The 18,024-nt window shown below is 45.5% G+C and overlaps 2 protein-coding genes across 3 annotated transcripts in view; one reads left to right on the plus strand and one right to left on the minus strand.

The window, feature by feature from the left end:
* Nucleotides 1-18,024, plus strand: part of SAAL1 (serum amyloid A like 1) — a 227,095-nt gene that overhangs the window by 45,577 nt on the left and 163,494 nt on the right. The gene's annotated exons all lie outside the window — the stretch shown is intronic.
* Nucleotides 5,921-16,247, minus strand: LOC137538500 (serum amyloid A-5 protein-like). Its single transcript, XM_068260721.1, has 4 exons — nt 16,150-16,247; nt 12,606-12,740; nt 10,047-10,185; nt 5,921-6,287 (listed from the first exon to the last, which is right to left on the minus strand). Exons 2-4 carry the CDS (start codon nt 12,715-12,717, stop codon nt 6,149-6,151), a joined length of 390 nt encoding a protein of 129 aa, XP_068116822.1. The 5' UTR covers nt 12,718-12,740; nt 16,150-16,247; the 3' UTR covers nt 5,921-6,148.

Genomic DNA, 18,024 nt, shown 5'->3' on the forward strand with positions numbered 1-18,024 from the left:
GTGCCCCATGCAGTAACCATTACCCGTTTGTGTCCACCGCTGGCTACAGCCCCCGTCTGCATACATCAAGCATGTCGGCCCTACATCTTGCTTATATGCAACGAATTTGTGCCCCAGATAGGTAGAATCCTCAAGCGGGCATGCTCTTGGCAGCACCAATTTCCATCCAATTTGATTATAGGAATCAAATTGAATGGTTGATCGGCCCACGAAGTTGCCTGATTTATGGCTACCTTAAAGGATTCCTTAGCCCTTAAAGATAACCTGAGGCGGGTATTTTAAATCTTAAGAGACCACAGCAGCATGTCCTGTGCATAATGACATGCCTCCCCCCCCCCCCGGGTCTGCTGTGCCCCCCTGAAAAAAGCGCTAGGCTAGCGATAATCTGCTTGTCGCTAGCCGTGTATTTACCTCTATCCTGTCATTCTGTATTGGCTCCCCCGCCTCTGTCCCCGCTGCCGTGAGCTTCCTCCAATTGGAAGCTAAGCCGTGACCCAGGAAGTACCTCCCACGTCTCGGCTTGGCTTCCGATTGGAGGAAGCTCACGGAGGCGGGGACAGAGGCGGGGGAGCGCTGATAGACTGACAGCTTGCAGGTAAATACAGGGCTAGCGACAAGCAGATCGTCGCTAGCCTAGCACTTTTTTCAGAGGGGCACAGCAGACCCCAGGGGGGCCTACAGACGGCCATAGCGAAACCTAAAGGCATATCATTATGCACAGGACATGCCTCTGCAGTCTCTTGAGATTTAAAATACCCGCCTCAGGTTCTCTTGAATGAATTCAGTAATTGATGTCATGTGTGGAGGTGCGCATAGGCTTACCGCAGCTCCTGTGACCCAGCGTCTGTCTCCATTCGCCTGAAAAAGGTTCCATTCCAAAGTAGTGATCGGCGCAGGTGTAGTATGTCCTCGGGAGTACGCACGCACTCCCGCAGGAATACGTGGCCAACACGAGTGCACACTGGACTACAGGTCAGCGGTGAGTGCTGGCACCAGGTTCCCAAGCAGACATACTGCGCATGCGCACACAGTATGTCTGGGTCAGAGGTCACACGCGCTGGCTTCATCTTTCCATGGGGAGTGCTCCTGTGGCGACCCAGTTGACCACTACTTTGAAACGGGACCTTTTCCGGATGAACAGAAACAGACGCCGGGACACAGAAGGTGCGGTCAGCCTAGGCGCACCTCCCCCCCCACACACAAAGGGCGTCAATTATTGAATTAAGGGCTAAGGTATCCTTTAACCCTGTCACTGAGTCCTCCAAAAGGAAGTAAGTCTGGCAAATTATTGAGCTTTCATTACTCAATCCAGTAGTAAAGTTCACTTTTTTTTTTTTGCCCAACATGCCAGCTTTATTGAAGTAAAAGATAACAACAAGACATATAATAATGACAAGTTGTCAAAATAGTAAAAATAGTGCAGAAATGTTTCTTACAGTAGAGACCGTTACAAAATCAGTTTTAAATGATGGTTTTAAATCTGGAGAAAATGCTACATCAAGCATTGTGGGTGTAGATAGAAACCTGATTAGTACTAACAGGAAAGTAAAGAATATAATGTTCACTTTTTTAGCATAGCAACTCCCCTGTCCCTCCTGCTCCATTAGTCCATGCTTCCTGTCCACATCATTGCTGGGGCGCCTCCTCTCACTCAGTGACCAGATGCATGTTATTACATAATGAAAAGATTTGAAGATATGCTAAGGTGACAACACGTTTTGAGAATTGTAACCCACTTCTTCAGGTCAATTAAAAAACAAGTGCCTAAAAACAAGTACACCCTATTCATAGATGGCATTAATTGAATTAGGAGTGTAAGAACTATGATCATGGGACCAACATCATAAGTCAATGTACTTGTGTAGCTGGGAGGGTTATAGGAGGAAATATTTTGGCCTTAGCTGAAAGTCACATTTTTTTAAGGAGTGATTACAGGGACCGGACTTAAAGAGACACTGAAGCGAAAAAAATATATATGATATAATGAATTGGTTGTGTACTATGAATAATTACTAGAAGATTAGCAGCAAAGAAAATATTCTCATACTTTTGTTTTCAGGTATATAGTGTTTTTTCTAACATTGCATCATTCTATAATATGTGCAGATTACACAACACTCTGCATTCAAAATGAGTCTTTCAGAGCAGTCTGTGAACCTATGACCTCTCCTCTGGCAGAGAAAAAGAAATTTGTTCACTAACAATTGAGATAATAAAAGTCAGAAAACAGCCCTCTCTGACTTTGAAAGTCGTAGAGCTTAATGGCTTTTTTTGCATAGAGATAACAACTGGAGTTTCTTAACTCTTCCTGTACTGGAATCAATTAGACTGATGTATCTGATCTTAATGTTTTATTTCTTCGCTGTACTACACATACAAATCATAATTATCATAATTTTTTTTTCGCTTCAGTGCCTCTTTAACAAGGAGAGGAACAGACAACGCACAGAGGCATGTGGATCCAGCATGAAATACCTCTATGCTTATCTTGCGTAGCTTTGCCTCGGCTCAGGTGTTCTTTAACCCCATCAGGGCTAAAGAAGAACTTGGTATGTCCTGTCAGGGCTGTGGAGTCGGAGTCGAGAGATCGGAACAATTTTGGGTACCTGGAGTCGGAGTTGGAGTCGGATGATTTTTGTACCAAATCCACAGCTTTGGTAAGTGTTAGACGTTGGAGTTGGAGTTATTTTGGGTACCTGGAGTCAGAGTTGGAGTCGGTGGTTTCATTAACTGAGGAGTTGGAGTCGGATGATATTTGTCCCGACTCCACAGCCCTAGTCCTGTCTGTGGCTGTTTCAGGGTGACGGGATGTACCAGAGGCAGACTGGGTATTAGAATTCTGTTGGCTCTTGACCCGTGATCACTGTGAACCTATCAGACCACCTCTGTCAGACCAGCAACATAGTTCCTGGTGTTTCTCCCTTTCAGTGTGGCGATCCTCTAACAGGGAGAGACACACTTTCTGTCTGTGATCCAGATTCATCCTATTTGTGGCTTTTAACTGTTAACTCTTTCAGGCAGATAAAAAAGAGGAACACAGCCTAGTTATTTGTGTGCTTGGCACTGTAAATACACATGTCTATCTCATTTTACATGACACTTCCGTATTCCTTTAAATGATCTTGGTACCAGATAGCTTTTGAAGCCCTCTGAGGTCTGGTGGAGTCCATGCCTCAATGGGTCAGAACTGCTTTGATTCCACCTGGTGGACCTTCACAATTATGGAAGTACAGGTAGTCCCTGACTTACGAACGCCCAGCCAATACGAATGGAATGAATTCAGTGTTTCCATGGGAACAAGTAAAAAAAAAATTCAAATTGGACTTGTAGTTTTTTTAAAAAAAATTCTAAGAAAAAATGGTTTTTAAACTTGTATAAGCAGGCACAGAAGGCAGAGGTGACCCAGAGAGGGGACACTGGAGGCACAGAGGAGGTACAGGGGACAGAGATAGCACATTGTTCCGACTTAAGATCGGATTCAGTTTAAGAACGAACCTACAGTCCCTATCTTGTTTGTTAACCGGGGACTACCTGTAGTTTTATTGTGTTGGCTGATCATTGTCTGTTATACAGATGCTTGTACTATGGTGGAGTTGTCTTTTAAAGAGAATCTGTATTGTTAAAATCACACAAAAGTAAACATACCAGTGCGTTAGGGGACATCTCCTATTCCCCTCTGTCACAATTTCGCCGCTCCCCGCCGCATTAAAAGTGGTTAAAAACAGTTTTAAAATGTTTGTTTATAAACAAACAAAATGGCCACCAAAACAGGAAGTAGGTTGATGTACAGTATGTCCACACATAGAAAATACATTTATACACAAGCAGGCTGTATACAGCCTTCCTTTTGAATCTCAAGAGATCATTTGTGTGTTTCTTTCCCCCTGCATCTCTCATGCACTGAAGTTTCAGGCTGCTCCTTTCTTCCTGCAAACAGCTTTGCCCTTGTCTGTAATTCCTCACTATGTGAAAGCCCAGCCAGCTCAGAGGACGATTTATCCAGCTTGTAAAAGATAAGAGAGAAGAGAGAAGCTGCTCTAATCTAAATAACACACAGGCAGTGTGCATAGAGGGGCCTGGAAGGCGGAGTTCATAGCAGAACCACAACACTGAAGAACTTGGCAGCCTTCCAGACACAGGCTGACAAGTCTGACAAGAGATAGATAAGTTGATTTATTACAGAGACTGTGATAGTACAAAGTGCTGCAGTAAGCCAGAACACATTAGAATAGCTTTTGGAACTTGTAGGATGATAAAAAACAGGATGCAATTTTTGTTACGGAGTCTCTTTAAAGAGAAACTTTAACCAAGTCCAACTTCATCCCAATCAGAAGCAGATACCCCCTTTCCCACAGGAAATCTTAACCCTTTCTCTAATAGATCATCAGGTGGCCCTGTTTGGCTGATATTATAGTGAAACCCCTCCCACAGTGTGATGTCATGGCAGTTTCCTGTCTGCGAACTTTGTTGCATTCTGGGAAATGATGGCTTTCTCCATTTGCCAAACAAGAAGTGCATATATAGTTTATAAACAGACCCACTAACAATGTGATAAAATAAAAGGTATACTTTAGCCTATCACATTGTTAGTGGGTCTGTTTATAGATGATGGCTGTTGGTGCTGTCTTTTTTTTTTTTTTTTCCCCTTGTCTGCCAGTAGTAAAGATGATGGCCTGCAAGCTTATTGTGGATCAAACAACATGAACGTATTGCACTGCGAGATTCAATAATTTCTTAAAGAGGAACTCCAGCCTAAACAAACATACTGTCATTAAGTTACATTAGTTATGTTAATTAAAATAGATAGGTCATATAATCTCTTACCCACCCTGTTTTAAAAGAACCAGAAAATGTTTGATTTCATGATGGCAGCCATCTTTTTGGTTGAAAGGAGGTGACAGGGAGCATGAGACAGTTCCAACTTTCCTGTGTCCTGAGCACTTCTTCCAGTTGCTAGGCAACGTGATTAACAACATAGGAAATTCCATCATGCTCTGCACAGCATCAGGGAAAAAAAGCCCGGGCTTTTTTTCTTTGATGGGTGGAGCTTATCTAAAATTGCGGCTAAAAATGATGCTTTGGTAATAAAAACAAAGTTCTGATGCTAGGAAACTGTTAAAGAAACACCAAGCCTTTTCAGTTCTGCTGAGTAGATTTTTAGTCCGGAGGTTCACTTTAATCTATCTTCTATTTTTTTTTACCTTCTCATTTTGTAATGTATTGATTTTATTATTATATTACTAGCTGGTGGCCCGGCGTTGCCCTGGTATGTGTTTGGCCGTGTTGGCTCTGCCCACTTTTCCTAACCCTAACTAACACACAAATACTCAATGACCAAGATTGTGAGCTTTGCAGTCTTTGGCATCAATAATTTGCATTGAAATAAGATAAATCTGATTGGCTGTGGCTCCACCCCTTTTCTGAATTCGAACCCCAGTCACCCAATGATCATCTGTACCAGGTTTGAGGCCTCTGCCATTAACAGGGCAAGAATGGCAGCAATTAAATATTCCCCTTGAAAATCAATAGGTGAATTTTGATTGCCTTTTGTAGGCTCCACCCACTTTTCTGAATATTAACCCCAGTCACCCAGTGACCAACTGTGCAAAGTTTGAGAACCCTGCCATTAACAGTGTAAGAATGGCTGCTGTTTACATTTTCCCAGTAAAATTTGTATTTGTCTCCGCCCACTCTTTGGTTATGGGAATAAAAAGTATCCTATAAGTTATTCCAGGTAGTATACTATGTGTGTGCCAAATTTCATTCAAATCCATTCAGCAATTTTTGCGTGAGTGAGTAACAAACATGCAAACATACAAACGTTCCCATTTATAATATTAGTAGGATTATCCACACTGCTACTATCTTTTGAAGGAGTTCCTCTTTAATTACAAGAAACCGGCTACACAACCAAGTCACATTGGGTTGAAATGTTTCATTTAATGTACAAGCAGTGAATATTTACAGCAGAGGGTTTTTTTTAAGTTAGAAGATATTTTTGTATAAAGTAACTTGCTTAATATGTTTTGACAATGTTCTGTCAAAAGATAGATAGCGAGTGGATGTAGGCTGTACTGCACGCTTCTTATTGGTGAAGCTGGCATGGATTGGTTACATAGGATTGGTGTGCCAGGATTGGAGGTGGGCTCTAGTATTTGCTGGGCAGTCCTTTAGGTCTGTAACGGTTTGGATCTCCTCCGTTTCGGCCCCATCGGTTGGCCGCCTGGTCCGCCCTGCTGTCAGCGGCAGATTCTCCCATGGCTCTCTGAACACCTTCTCTTACATTGCTGGGGGAGATAGAAACACACACACAGTGAATACATTACTTTTTTTGATGTTTAAGGAGTGGTGTGACCAAGAATTGAACTTCATCCCAATCAGTAGCTGCTACCCCCTTTCTCATGAGAAATCTTTTTCTCAAATGGATCATCAGGTGGCTCTGTATGGCTGATATTGTGGTGAAACCACTCCCACAGAAACTGTGAGGACCATGGTCCTGGCAGTTTCCTGTCTGTGAACCTCGTTGCATTGTGGGAAATAGCTGTGTACAGCTGTTTCCAAGTGCCAAAAAAAGCAAGCAGCATCTCCTTCCACTGACATCACCTGCCAGCAGTAAAAATGTGTATGTCACCATGTGAATAATGGCAGATTGTAAATCAGATAGAGGAAAGTATTTACAATGGGCCAACACTGACTAAATCATTTATTCATAATTATTGAAAAAATGAAGCACTTTTTTTTATTACATTATTTGCACTGGAGTTCCTCTGTAAAGGGGACCTACATGCTCTGAGAAAATCCCCCATCCACTTACTGGCCCCTCCTGTCATTAATAAAATGGTGTATACAGCACAGTCCCCAGTATCCGGCACCAGCAGGGGGTCGCCGGATACATGTGCTTGCCGATTGTTTGAGCAACTGGACGAAAAAGCACAAACCTCCCCCCCCTGTGCAAGATACAGTACTCACCGAGCCTCCAACAACGTCCTGTATCTACTAGGTAGGCACCTGACAAAGCTGGTTTTCTGGGTCATGTGACATGCCCAGGAGCCTTGCTCATACACCCGGAGGCTGCTAGAAGCTACATGATGTCACTGGAGGCTCGGTGAGTATTTTATGGTTGGCAGACCCCCCCCCCCCAAAAAAAAGTCCCCATTATACACTCAAGCATGCTGGTTAGTTGAGACTTCTGGTTGCCTGAATGCCAGACTTTGCTGTATATGGTTTTCCACAACAAACAATCATCTTAAACTAGAATCTTAAATATCTTAAACTAGAATCTTAAATGTTTAACTACTACCCGACCACGTCACGCCGATGGACGCGGCAGCAGCCCCAGGACCGCCTAACGCCGATTGGTGTAAGGTCCTGCGGGCCTGCTCTGCTGGAGATCGCACACATTGATGCGCGTGCATCTCCGCTCCGCCTTCAGTCTCCCAGCGGCGGCGACGAAACCACTGTCTATTTACATAGAACAGCGTTGTGATCTACGGCAGTGCTGTACTGGAGACAGCCATGTGACATGGCTGTCCCCCTGGGGCACACAGAAATGATCCGCTGTGATAGGCTAAAGCCTATCATAGCCAATCTCTGTAATTGGCTGACCGGGGGAGGGAGGGAGGGAGGGAGAGGGAAAAAACATTTAAAGAAATACACAAATTTAATAAAGGAAAAAAATAAATATTTGGCAAAAAATAAATAAACATTGGGGGAGCGATCAGACCCCACCAACAGAGAGCTCTGTTGGTGGGGAGAAAAGGGGGGAATCACTTGTGTGCTGAGTTGTGCGGCCCTGCAGCTTGGCCTTAAAGCTGCAGTGGCCTATTTAATGAAAAATGGCCTGGTCTTTAGGGGGGTTTAACTCTGCGGTCCTCAAGTGGTTAAAAAAAGACATCCCCAAACGTAATAAGGCACCATATTCTTTCAAAAAACTAAGTAGACAATCAATGTATCCAAACAAAATAATTAGGCAACATATCCCACAGAACAACATAACTAGCATACCCCACAAGCATCATAACTGTCAGGGTTCTTGCGAACCATCCGGGTTCTGTTGATCCCGTCACTGGTATCAAAGGGTGAGCAGTGTGGGATTTAAGCAAGCAGGGGTCTTCACCAGAGCACCCCCCGCAAGGAATGATGGGCCGTCACTACTAGTGGGCGACGTACTACGTTGCTGCCTGGTGCTCGCCAGGTCATGACCCCCAGGACTACCGCACAAGTGATGGGAAAAACAGAGGGTACCTAACAGGATAGGAATGGAACTCGAGCAGAGCAGACCATGGAGCTATAGGACCTGGACAGGCTTGGCAGGCAGGTAGGCCTAACCTATAGGGATCCCAGGAAGGACACTGATAGGAGGAGTTCCCAGTAGGAAAACGGGAAGGGGCCTGACTATAGGGGCTGCCAGGAGGGCAGCGGACTGACAAGGGAAATCCCGGGTAAGGAGCTGGCAGCTACAGATCCCAGGAGGGGTACTGACTGACAAGGTAAGTCCCGAAGATACTGGCAATCAGAGGTATTCAATGGGAAGGGATCTGACAGGCTAGGAACCCAGGAGGAAATGGACAGGCTGGAGGAATCCCCTGTAGGTGACTGGAAAGTTCAACGGAGGGAACTAGCAGGCTGGGGGAAACCCCGGGAAATACTGGCAGACTAAGAAAATCACGGGGGAAGTTGCAGGTGACTGGAGAGTGCCCGGAGGATACTGACAGACAAAGGGAAACCCTGGGAATCTGCAGGTGACTCGAGAGTTCCACGGAGGGAACTAGCAGGCTAAGAGGAAACCCCAGGGTGCAGCAGACAGGAAGATGATAGGGGAGATCCCAGGAAGGGATCGGATAGGCAGGGAGGTGACTGGCAGGTTAGGACTGAAAGGCAGGGAAAATGGCAGGGATCCTGTGTTAGGCTGCTGACAGGCGTAGCAATAGGTATTAGCGAGCAGGGGATCCTGGAGGGGAGAGCCTGGCCGAGGGAATGCCAAAGGGGTGAAGTGAGGATAGGGAAGGGGGAATGACTAGTGGTGCAGCAGCATCCAAATAGTGAGAGTGCAGAGCTTTACCCTGCCTCTCAATTAGTGACTGGTGCAATACCACCTTCGGCCACTGCACATAAGGAGCAGAGACGCAGCAACAGAGGGAGAGACGCTGAACCCAGAATTCCGTCAGGTCTGCATCTCTCCGCCATTACTAAGAAGAGAGGAGCTGTGTGCCACTTGGCGGCTGGAGTGTGCACTCAGCCGCCCTTGCAGGAACTAGCGCAGGAGTGAGGAGAGGTAAGTTGACATGAGCAAGTGTGTGTAACAGTGCGTCGCCCCAAAAACTATATAATTAGGCAGAGTTTCCCCTCCAAATGACATAGTTAGGCAGCATGACCTCCAAATTTTAAAAATGGACATTGGGCTTGATTCACAAAGCCGTGCTAAACAGTTAGCACGTGAAGTGCCGCTCGCAGACTTTTGCACCCGATTACGCCGGCTTTTGCGTGCAAAAGTCCGCGTAATCCCGTGCAAAAGTCCGTGTTATCGTGCGCAAATGTCCGCGAGCGGCACTTCACGTGCTAACTGTTTAGCACGGCTTTGTGAATCAAGCCTATTGTGTCCACCAAACAACTTCTTTTGACTGTGCCCCCAAACATCTTTACACAACATATTCTTAAAACATAATAAGGTAGCATATCCCCGCCTCCCCCCAACAAGACAAGAAGAGTAGGAAACCTATATTATCCCCAAAGACAATAATTAGGCAGCATGTTGCCACAAACAACATAAAGCAGTGTACACCCTTAAACAACATAATCAGGTAGGATATTCCTCTGAATAGCATAATTATGCAGTACGTTTACCCACCCCCCAAAACAACATAATTAGGTAGTATATCACACACAACAAAATTAGGAGCTATGCCCTCAAATCCTTGGTGTTCAGTGTTACTCCATACTGTCCTTCCAGCTAACCTGTGTCCTGCCCCTCCCCCGTATACGTTCTAGACATGCCGCTCTCTCTTTGGCTTCTAAAGGCTTATAACAGGCAGTGATGCCGTCCTCACCTTATAACCTTGGCTGCGAAAACTCCACCACTTCCTCTCCGTGCAGCATCATAATTCCCCCGAGCGTGGAAATACTTGTCTGACTCTCTCCAGTTTGACTTCTTCATATCATCATAAGCCCTGTACATGTCGCGGGAGCCTGAAACACAGTTACATAGTACATTATAGGAGACAAGAGATGAGGGTGACCCTTACAAGGGTTTTCTTATCTCCTGCCTGACCTCAGTGCTGATGAAAAACCCTGACAAGTCCATAAACCATTAAGGCTATTGCGATTGTTCAAACTCCATGGCATTTCTTTATTAAAACTTATAATAGATGATGCACAGGGCTGTAGTACAGCTAAGAAATGGAACATTAGTGGCAAAGAAAAAAATCTCATTGTTTTCCAGTACAGGAAGAGTTGAAAACAAAAAACTTATCTATGCAAAAGAGCTTCTCTGAGCTATTTGATCAACTCTGTAGAATACTGCCCTGTTTTCTGAAGCACTTAAAGAGACTCTGAAGCCTAGAAAAAAATAGGTTTTTACTTTAAAACCTGTTTAACATAATTGCCCCACCTGAACCGCTGCATCCCCGCAGCTGAAAACTCCATAAATGACCCCAAACACCCTGGGCAAAAATCCACGAGTTTGCTGGTCGTGGATTTTGCTGCCCTGGGGAGGCAGAGCTTTGGGCTGCAGCTCTGCCTCCATGCATGTCAATCCGCACATATCTCCGCTTCTCCCCGCCACTCAGTGAAAGAAGACTGAGTGGGGCGGGCGGAGGCGGCGATCAGCGCCGATTGACAGGTGTAGAGGCAGAGCTACAGGCCACAGCTCTGCCTCTACTAGGCAGGAGCCCCGCAATGTGCCCCAGGGAGTTTGGGGTGATTTATGGAGTTTTCAGCCACGGGGATGCAGTGTTTTAGGTGGGGCAATTATGTTAAACAGGTTTTTAAAGTAAAAACCTGTTTTTTTTTCTAGGCTTTAGAGTCTCTTTAAACAGACAAGAAACAGTGAGAGACAGCTTGAGATAAGGTTTTACTGCAGAGCAGTCCAAAGGGTAATTATTTCTGCTTTGTTTTATAGCTTAAAGAAAACCTGTACTGAGAAAAACGGCCCCGGGGGGTACTAACCTCGGGAGGGGGAAGCCTCCGGATCCTATCGAGGCTTCCCCCGTCCTCCTGCATCCCACGGGGGTCCCGCTGTGCTTCCTCAAACGTCGGCAATGTAAATATTTACCTTCCCGGCCCCAGCACAGGCGCAGTAGCGGCGCTGCGCTCCGAAGTAGGCGGAAATACCCAATCTCAGTCGGGTCCGTTCTAATGTGCAGGCGCAAGTTTCCGGCGCCTGCGCAGTAGAATGGACTCGACTGAGATCGGGTATTTCCGTCTACTTCGGAGCTGAAAGCGAATCAGCGTCCCCGCTGGAGCCTGGAAAGGTAAATATTGAACAGGCTGACGGATTTGTCGGGCCAGCTTTGAAGGGCTGCAGCGAGACCCCTGTGGGACCGAGAAGGACGGAGGAATCCTCATTAGGATCCGGAGGCTTCCCCCTCCCGAGGTGAGTACCCCCCAGGGGCCGTTTTTCTAATTACAGTGTCTCTTTAAAATACAGAGGCCCATATGCAATTCACTTTTTCACCTGAGTTTTCTCCAAGGTGATATTTTCATCAGTTGAGATAAAATGCATTTTAGTCCTCAAAAAGCAAAAAATAAATAAATACTCAAAACAAATTTGATAGTAGTTTTTCAACTACTTTTTGGGACTTTTTAAATTCCAAACTGACGGTATATCTGATGTGTACAAAGAAATCTTTATATATAATAACATCTCTGCTGTAAGAATAAAGCCAGATGAGTAGTTGTATCACTAGTAGAGATGGTCAATGAGATGCGAATAATTCTGTTAATTATGAGTTGATGCAGGTTTATGCAAATGTTGTATTCAAATTTGTGCAGCTTGAAAATGAACTACCGGTAATCAAATTCCACCTGTGTCGAAGATTGGTCCATTTTGAAGCTGTCTGTACATCTTTTCATACAAAATTGGCATAGTCCTGCAACAACCAACTCAGAATTATTTGCATCTCGGTGATCTTCCCTGGTCACTATTGCGACATCCAGCCAAGCTGTTTTGCAAATTGACATTCATATACTTGTATCCTTTCAGTATGTACTTTAGTACATTGCAAAAGACTGCTTAATTTTTACTTGAACTGTAGTTTGTTTAAACAAATGAATTTGAATGTTCACTTAAAACCTGTAACTATTGTCAGCTCCTGTACGAGTTCTCCATAAGTGGGATGGTCGACAGGGTAGAGTGTCAGCTTCCTGATCAGGAGCTTTTAGTCCCTAAAAGCAGATGCCATTTTAATATAGCATTTAAATTCCTAAGCTTTGACAGTGATGAAATGTCTTTTATGTTACGTACTTTTAGCCAATAAGATTGTTAAATGCAAATTAGGGGAGTTGGTAAAATCAGAAACTGAGGAGTTGGAGTCGGATTATTTTTGTACCAACTCCCCAGCCCTGATGATGTAGCACAATGTTACATGCAGTACATTATAATCACATACCTTGAGCCGCTTGTTTGATAAATCTTCCAGATTTCCTCGCCCAACCAAACTGCGCCTGAACTACAGCCAGACCAGCCAGACCCAATAGCAGCAGGATGAGTGAAGCCCTCATTCTGGTCAGTGAGTGTCTTTATCCTGTAGGGGGAGACAGTGAGGCCATTTTACATTGTGTGGAAAGCTGCCAGTCACTGATGTACTCCTGATAGTGAACATTCAATAGCAAAGCCTCCTGCTAAGAGGAAGTACTTTGCGGTCTGTAATCATGAAGGGTACACTTGTCTGGTTTGTTCACCTTCAGTTTAAGAAATTAATTACTGGCAGCAAATTGAAAGTCGGACACAGTCTATCCACTTACCACACTATTGTGGTTTGGCTTTATCAACCCTGGGAAATGCGAATCGGCTAAAATAGGCTTGAGGCGTGGCTGGTAGTGTGGATACCACTAAAGGCTGCTATATAATTAGCAGCTATTGCAGTGCCCAGCATGTAATTTGTGTGCTAGAGTACCCCTGAAGTATTGGCAAACTCCAGCTATTGAAGCATTGGTGATGACTGCTCGGCTATAATATAGCTGAGCATGAGGGAGAAAATGGTAAGAGGTGCTTGTCTATAAAATATATCTGGACATGCACACCTTAGGTGCTGGGTTATGCGAGGGAATAGGTGGGGAGAGGTTAGTGTCAGGTGTGGGTGTGGGGAAGTTAGGAGTAGGTAGGGGAGAGGTTAGTGTTAGGAGTAGGTAGGGGAGAGGTTAGCGTCAGGGGTGGGGAAGTTAGTGTTAGGAGTAGGTAGTGGAGAGGTTAGTGTTAGGAGTAGGTAGTGGAGAGGTTAGTGTTAGGAGTAGGTAGGGGAGAGGTTAGTGTTAGGAGTAGGTAGGGGAGAGGTTAGTGTTAGGTGTAGGTAGGGGAGAGGTTAGTGTTAGGTGTAGGTAGGGGGGAGGTTAGTGTTAGGTGTAGGTAGGGCGGAGGTTAGTGTTAGGTGTAGGTAGGGCGGAGATTAGTGTTAGGTGTAGGTAGTGGAGAGGTTAGTGTTAGGAGTAGGTAGGGGAGAGGTTAGTGTTAGGAGTAGGTAGGGGAGAGGTTAGTGTTAGGTGTAGGTAGGAGGGAGGTTAGTGTTAGGAGTAGGTAGGGGAGAGGTTAGTGTTAGGAGTAGGTAGGGGGGAGGTTAGTGTTAGGTGTAGGTAGGGCGGAGGTTAGTGTTAGGTGTAGGTAGGGCGGAGGTTAGTGTTAGGTGTAGGTAGTGGAGAGGTTAGTGTTAGGAGTAGGTAGGGGAGAGGTTAGTGTTAGGAGTAGGTAGGGGAGAGGTTAGTGTTAGGAGTAGGTAGGGGAGAGGTTAGTGTTAGGAGTAGGTAGGGGAGAGGTTAGTGTTAGGAGTAGGTAGGGGAGAGGTTAGTGTTAGGTGTAGGTAGGGCGGAGGTTAGTGTTAGGTGTAGGTAGGGCGGAGGTTAGTGTTAGGTGTAGGTAGGGCGGAGGTTAGGTGTAGGTAGTGGAGAGGTTAGTGTTAGGAGTAGGTAGGGGAGAGGTTAGTGTTAGGTGTAGGTAGGGCGGAGGTTAGTGTTAGGTGTAGGTAGGGCGAAGGTTAGTGTTAGGTGTAGGTAGTGGAGAGGTTAGTGTTAGGAGTAGGTAGGGGAGAGGTTAGTGTTAGGTGTAGGTAGGGCGGAGGTTAGTTTTAGGTGTAGGTAGGGCGAAGTTTAGTGTTAGGTGTAGGTAGGGCGAAGGTTAGTGTTAGGTGTAGGTAGTGGAGAGGTTAGTGTTAGGAGTAGGTAGGGGAGAGGTTCGTGTTAGGTGTAGGTAGGGGGGAGGTTAGTGTTAGATGTAGGTAGGGGGGAGGTTAGTGTTAGGTGTAGGTAGGGGAGAGGTTAGTGTTAGGAGTAGGTAGGGGAGAGGTTAGTGTTAGTAGGTAGGGGAGAGGTTAGTGTTAGGTGTAGGTAGGGGGGAGGTTCGTGTTAGGTGTAGGTAGGGGAGAGGTTAGTGTTAGGAGTAGGTAGGGGAGAGGTTAGTGTTAGTAGGTAGGGGAGAGGTTAGTGTTAGGTGTAGGTAGGGGGGAGGTTAGTGTTAGGTGTAGGTAGGGCGGAGGTTAGTGTTAGGTGTAGGTAGGGCGGAGGTTAGTGTTAGGTGTAGGTAGGGGGGAGGTTAGTGTTAGATGTAGGTAGGGGGGAGGTTAGTGTTAGGTGTAGGTAGGGGAGAGGTTAGTGATAGGAGTAGGTAGGGGAGAGGTTAGTGTTAGTAGGTAGGGGAGAGGTTAGTGTTAGGTGTAGGTAGGGGGGAGGTTCGTGTTAGGTGTAGGTAGGGGAGAGGTTAGTGTTAGGAGTAGGTAGGGGAGAGGTTAGTGTTAGTAGGTAGGGGAGAGGTTAGTGTTAGGTGTAGGTAGGGGGAGGTTAGTGTTAGGTGTAGGTAGGGTGGAGGTTAGTGTTAGGTGTAGGTAGGGGGAAGTTAGTGTTAGGTGTAGGTAGGGGGGAGGTTCGTGTTAGATGTAGGTAGGGGGAGGTTAGTGTTAGGTGTAGGTAGGGGGGAAGTTAGTGTTAGCTGTAGGTAGGGGGGAGGTTCGTGTTAGGTGTAGGTAGGGGGGAGGTTAGTGTTAGGTGTAGGTAGGGGGAAGTTAGTGTTAGGTGTAGGTAGGGGGAAGTTAGTGTTAGGTGTAGGTAGGGGGAAGTTAGTGTTAGGTGTAGGTAGGGGCGAAGTTCGTGTTAGGTAGGAGAGAGGTTAGTGTTAGGAGTAGTTAGGGGAGAGGTTAGTGTTAGTAGGTAGGGGAGAGGTTAGGAGTAGGTTGGGGAGAGGTTAGTGTAAGGTGTAGGTAGGGGAGAGGTTAGTGTTAGGAGTAGGCAGGAGGAGGTTAGTGTCAGGTGTGGGGGTAGGGAAGTTAGTGTTAGGAGTAGGTAGGGAGAGGTTAGGAGTAGATAGGGGAGAGGTAAGTGTTAGGAGTAGGTGGGAAAATGTTATTGTTAGGAGTAGGTGGGCGGAGGTTAATGTAAGGAGTAAGTGAGGGTAGGGTAGTGTTAGGAATAGGTAGGGAAAAGGTTAATGTTGGGGGAGGTCAGTGTTAGGTGTAGATAGGGGGAAAGTTAGTGCTAGGAGTAGGTGGGAGGAGCTCAGTGTTAGGATTAGGTTGGGGGAGGTTAGTGTTAGGAGTAGGGGAGGAAGTTAGTTTTAGGAGTAGGGTGGGGATAAGGGGGTTAGTGTGATTACAGAGGAAGTTAGTAGAATTGCCTATATTCCACTATCGGTGTTACCTGACACCCATATTACTAGACGTCCCTATCACATGTATGCCTGGGAGAGGTCCTCCCTCAGCTAATAGAATGCTGCTGACATGCAGGTCTAGCACTACACTCTGCACTTGGTTATGTATAGCTGCAGCGCTTTATAAATCAATAATAATAATAAATTACTGCAGAATTTGGAAAGGAAAGCAATATTTCTACCTGAAATTTAACTTTAAATAAAAAGTAGACATTTATCTAAAATAATTATAACTGTGCATTATAAAGCCCAGATATTGCTGTACAGCTGCAGTGAGGGAGCAGCAGTGGGTAGATGTGTCTCACCTGTGCAGTGATCAGAGGCGCTCCTCAGTCTGGCTGCTGCACTAGCTGTCCTGCTATTTATCCTCCAGGCTGCTTCATTATTTTGGCTGTAGGATGAAAATAAACACTATATTTTTCCACTTCTGCTGGTATTCCAGTAAGTGTGATGTAACACAAAGCTTTCTGCTGAGAATCACTTGCAACACTCTGTCCATCCAGTGTAAATTTAGGAAATTCCAAGCTGCAGGGGACACTGGCCATGATTGCTACACTAAGGGGGGGGGGCCCCACTTGCATCCACTGCAAGTGGGGAAAATCCCAGCAAAGACCCTGAAACACCAGAGAGGCAATTATCTATAGCTGTATAGAGTCCCATACAAATGATGCTGCATATACAGTGACTGGGACACAGATGTGTATATATATTTGTTAGTTGTGCACCCTTGACTCAAACAAAAAATTCAAACTACTGGGGCCTCCATCAATTAGTTTTGATAAATATATGAGTTAAGCAGTACTCACCTGCAAACAGAGGGGTTAGGGCACTGTCTGGCAACTGACACCAGTGGTTGCAGGGGTGGTGGCTACACTGTGGGTTAAGGGGTGCATCGGGGTGGGGGGATTTTTATCTTCAGCCCACTAATACCAATGGTTGTGGACCATTTTTTTTATATATTTGTTGCATTTCATATGTGGGGTTCATTGCTGCATTTCACATGTGGGGGTCATTGTTGCATTTGATATGTCATGGTGATTGTTCCATATGTGGGGTAACAGCTGCATTTCATATGGTGAGGTCATTTTTGCATTTCATATGTGGGATCATGTATTTTTTCATATGTGGGGTGAGGGCTGCATTTGCTGAACTAGGAAAGGTATAACTACTTCATATTCTTGGACATGATTCTCACATCCTAGTTTGTCTCTATAAAGATTCCAAGTCCTGCACTTCATTCCACCACTGTCCTTGTCGTCCCTGCACCGGTTTAAAAGTGAAGGATTGCTTTATAGCAGCAGGTATTCATTTTTTTAAAGTGACAGTGTCCCATTAAATAATTAAGGTGGGTTTTTTTCCACCTGTGGTTAACGTTTAACCCCTTACTTAATTAACCCCTTGTACCACCTATATTTTGTCACCTGTAATGGCTTCCGCCTGTAGCGATTGGATGCGATCGTTAGGGCAACTGTTCGTGGACCCAACACTGTATAAATGCATCCCTGTTGCCTAGCAGTGCTTGTACAGCACTGGGGTCCCCAAATGATTTGCCGCAGCGATTGCATTCAGTGTCTACAGACGCACAGACTGGCAATAGTGGTACCCTGGGGATGAAATATGGAGCATATGGTATCATTTTAATTTGGGATGAGCCAAATAATGTATTTTGAGATGTTTTACAACTGTGGCAATTGTCATGTGAAAATGAGGAAAGGTGAAGCATAAAACCGTGTGTGATTTTTGCATTTATGCCTTGCATCTAGACCATAGAAGGCATTGCTAGACTGACCTAGCTGTGGCCTCTGTCCGTTCAGCTGTGTGTCAGGCTGGTACTTTGGTTGTAGAAGTTGTGTAAACATCCTGCTATTCCTCTCTGGTAAGTGGCACGGAATGTACCAGTGTGTTCGCCCTCTGCTGGGCATGGTGAGTATCTCATCACTGTCTGTCCATCAAGTGGCATTAGAGGAACTTCCAGCCTATATACCCCGTCCATCTCACAGGGGTTTCATGGAGTGACAGGCAATGTGTGTGCACCCTCTGCTGGGCATGGTGAGTATCTCATCACTGTCTGTCTATCATGTGGCATTAGAGGAATTTCCAGCCTATATAACCCGTCCATCTCACAGGGGTTACATGGAGGGACATGCAATGTGTGTGCGCCCTCTGCTGGGCATGGTGAG

The sequence above is a fragment of the Hyperolius riggenbachi genome, chromosome 11 (genome assembly GCF_040937935.1).
Source record: "Hyperolius riggenbachi isolate aHypRig1 chromosome 11, aHypRig1.pri, whole genome shotgun sequence".
Taxonomy (NCBI): domain Eukaryota; kingdom Metazoa; phylum Chordata; class Amphibia; order Anura; family Hyperoliidae; genus Hyperolius; species Hyperolius riggenbachi.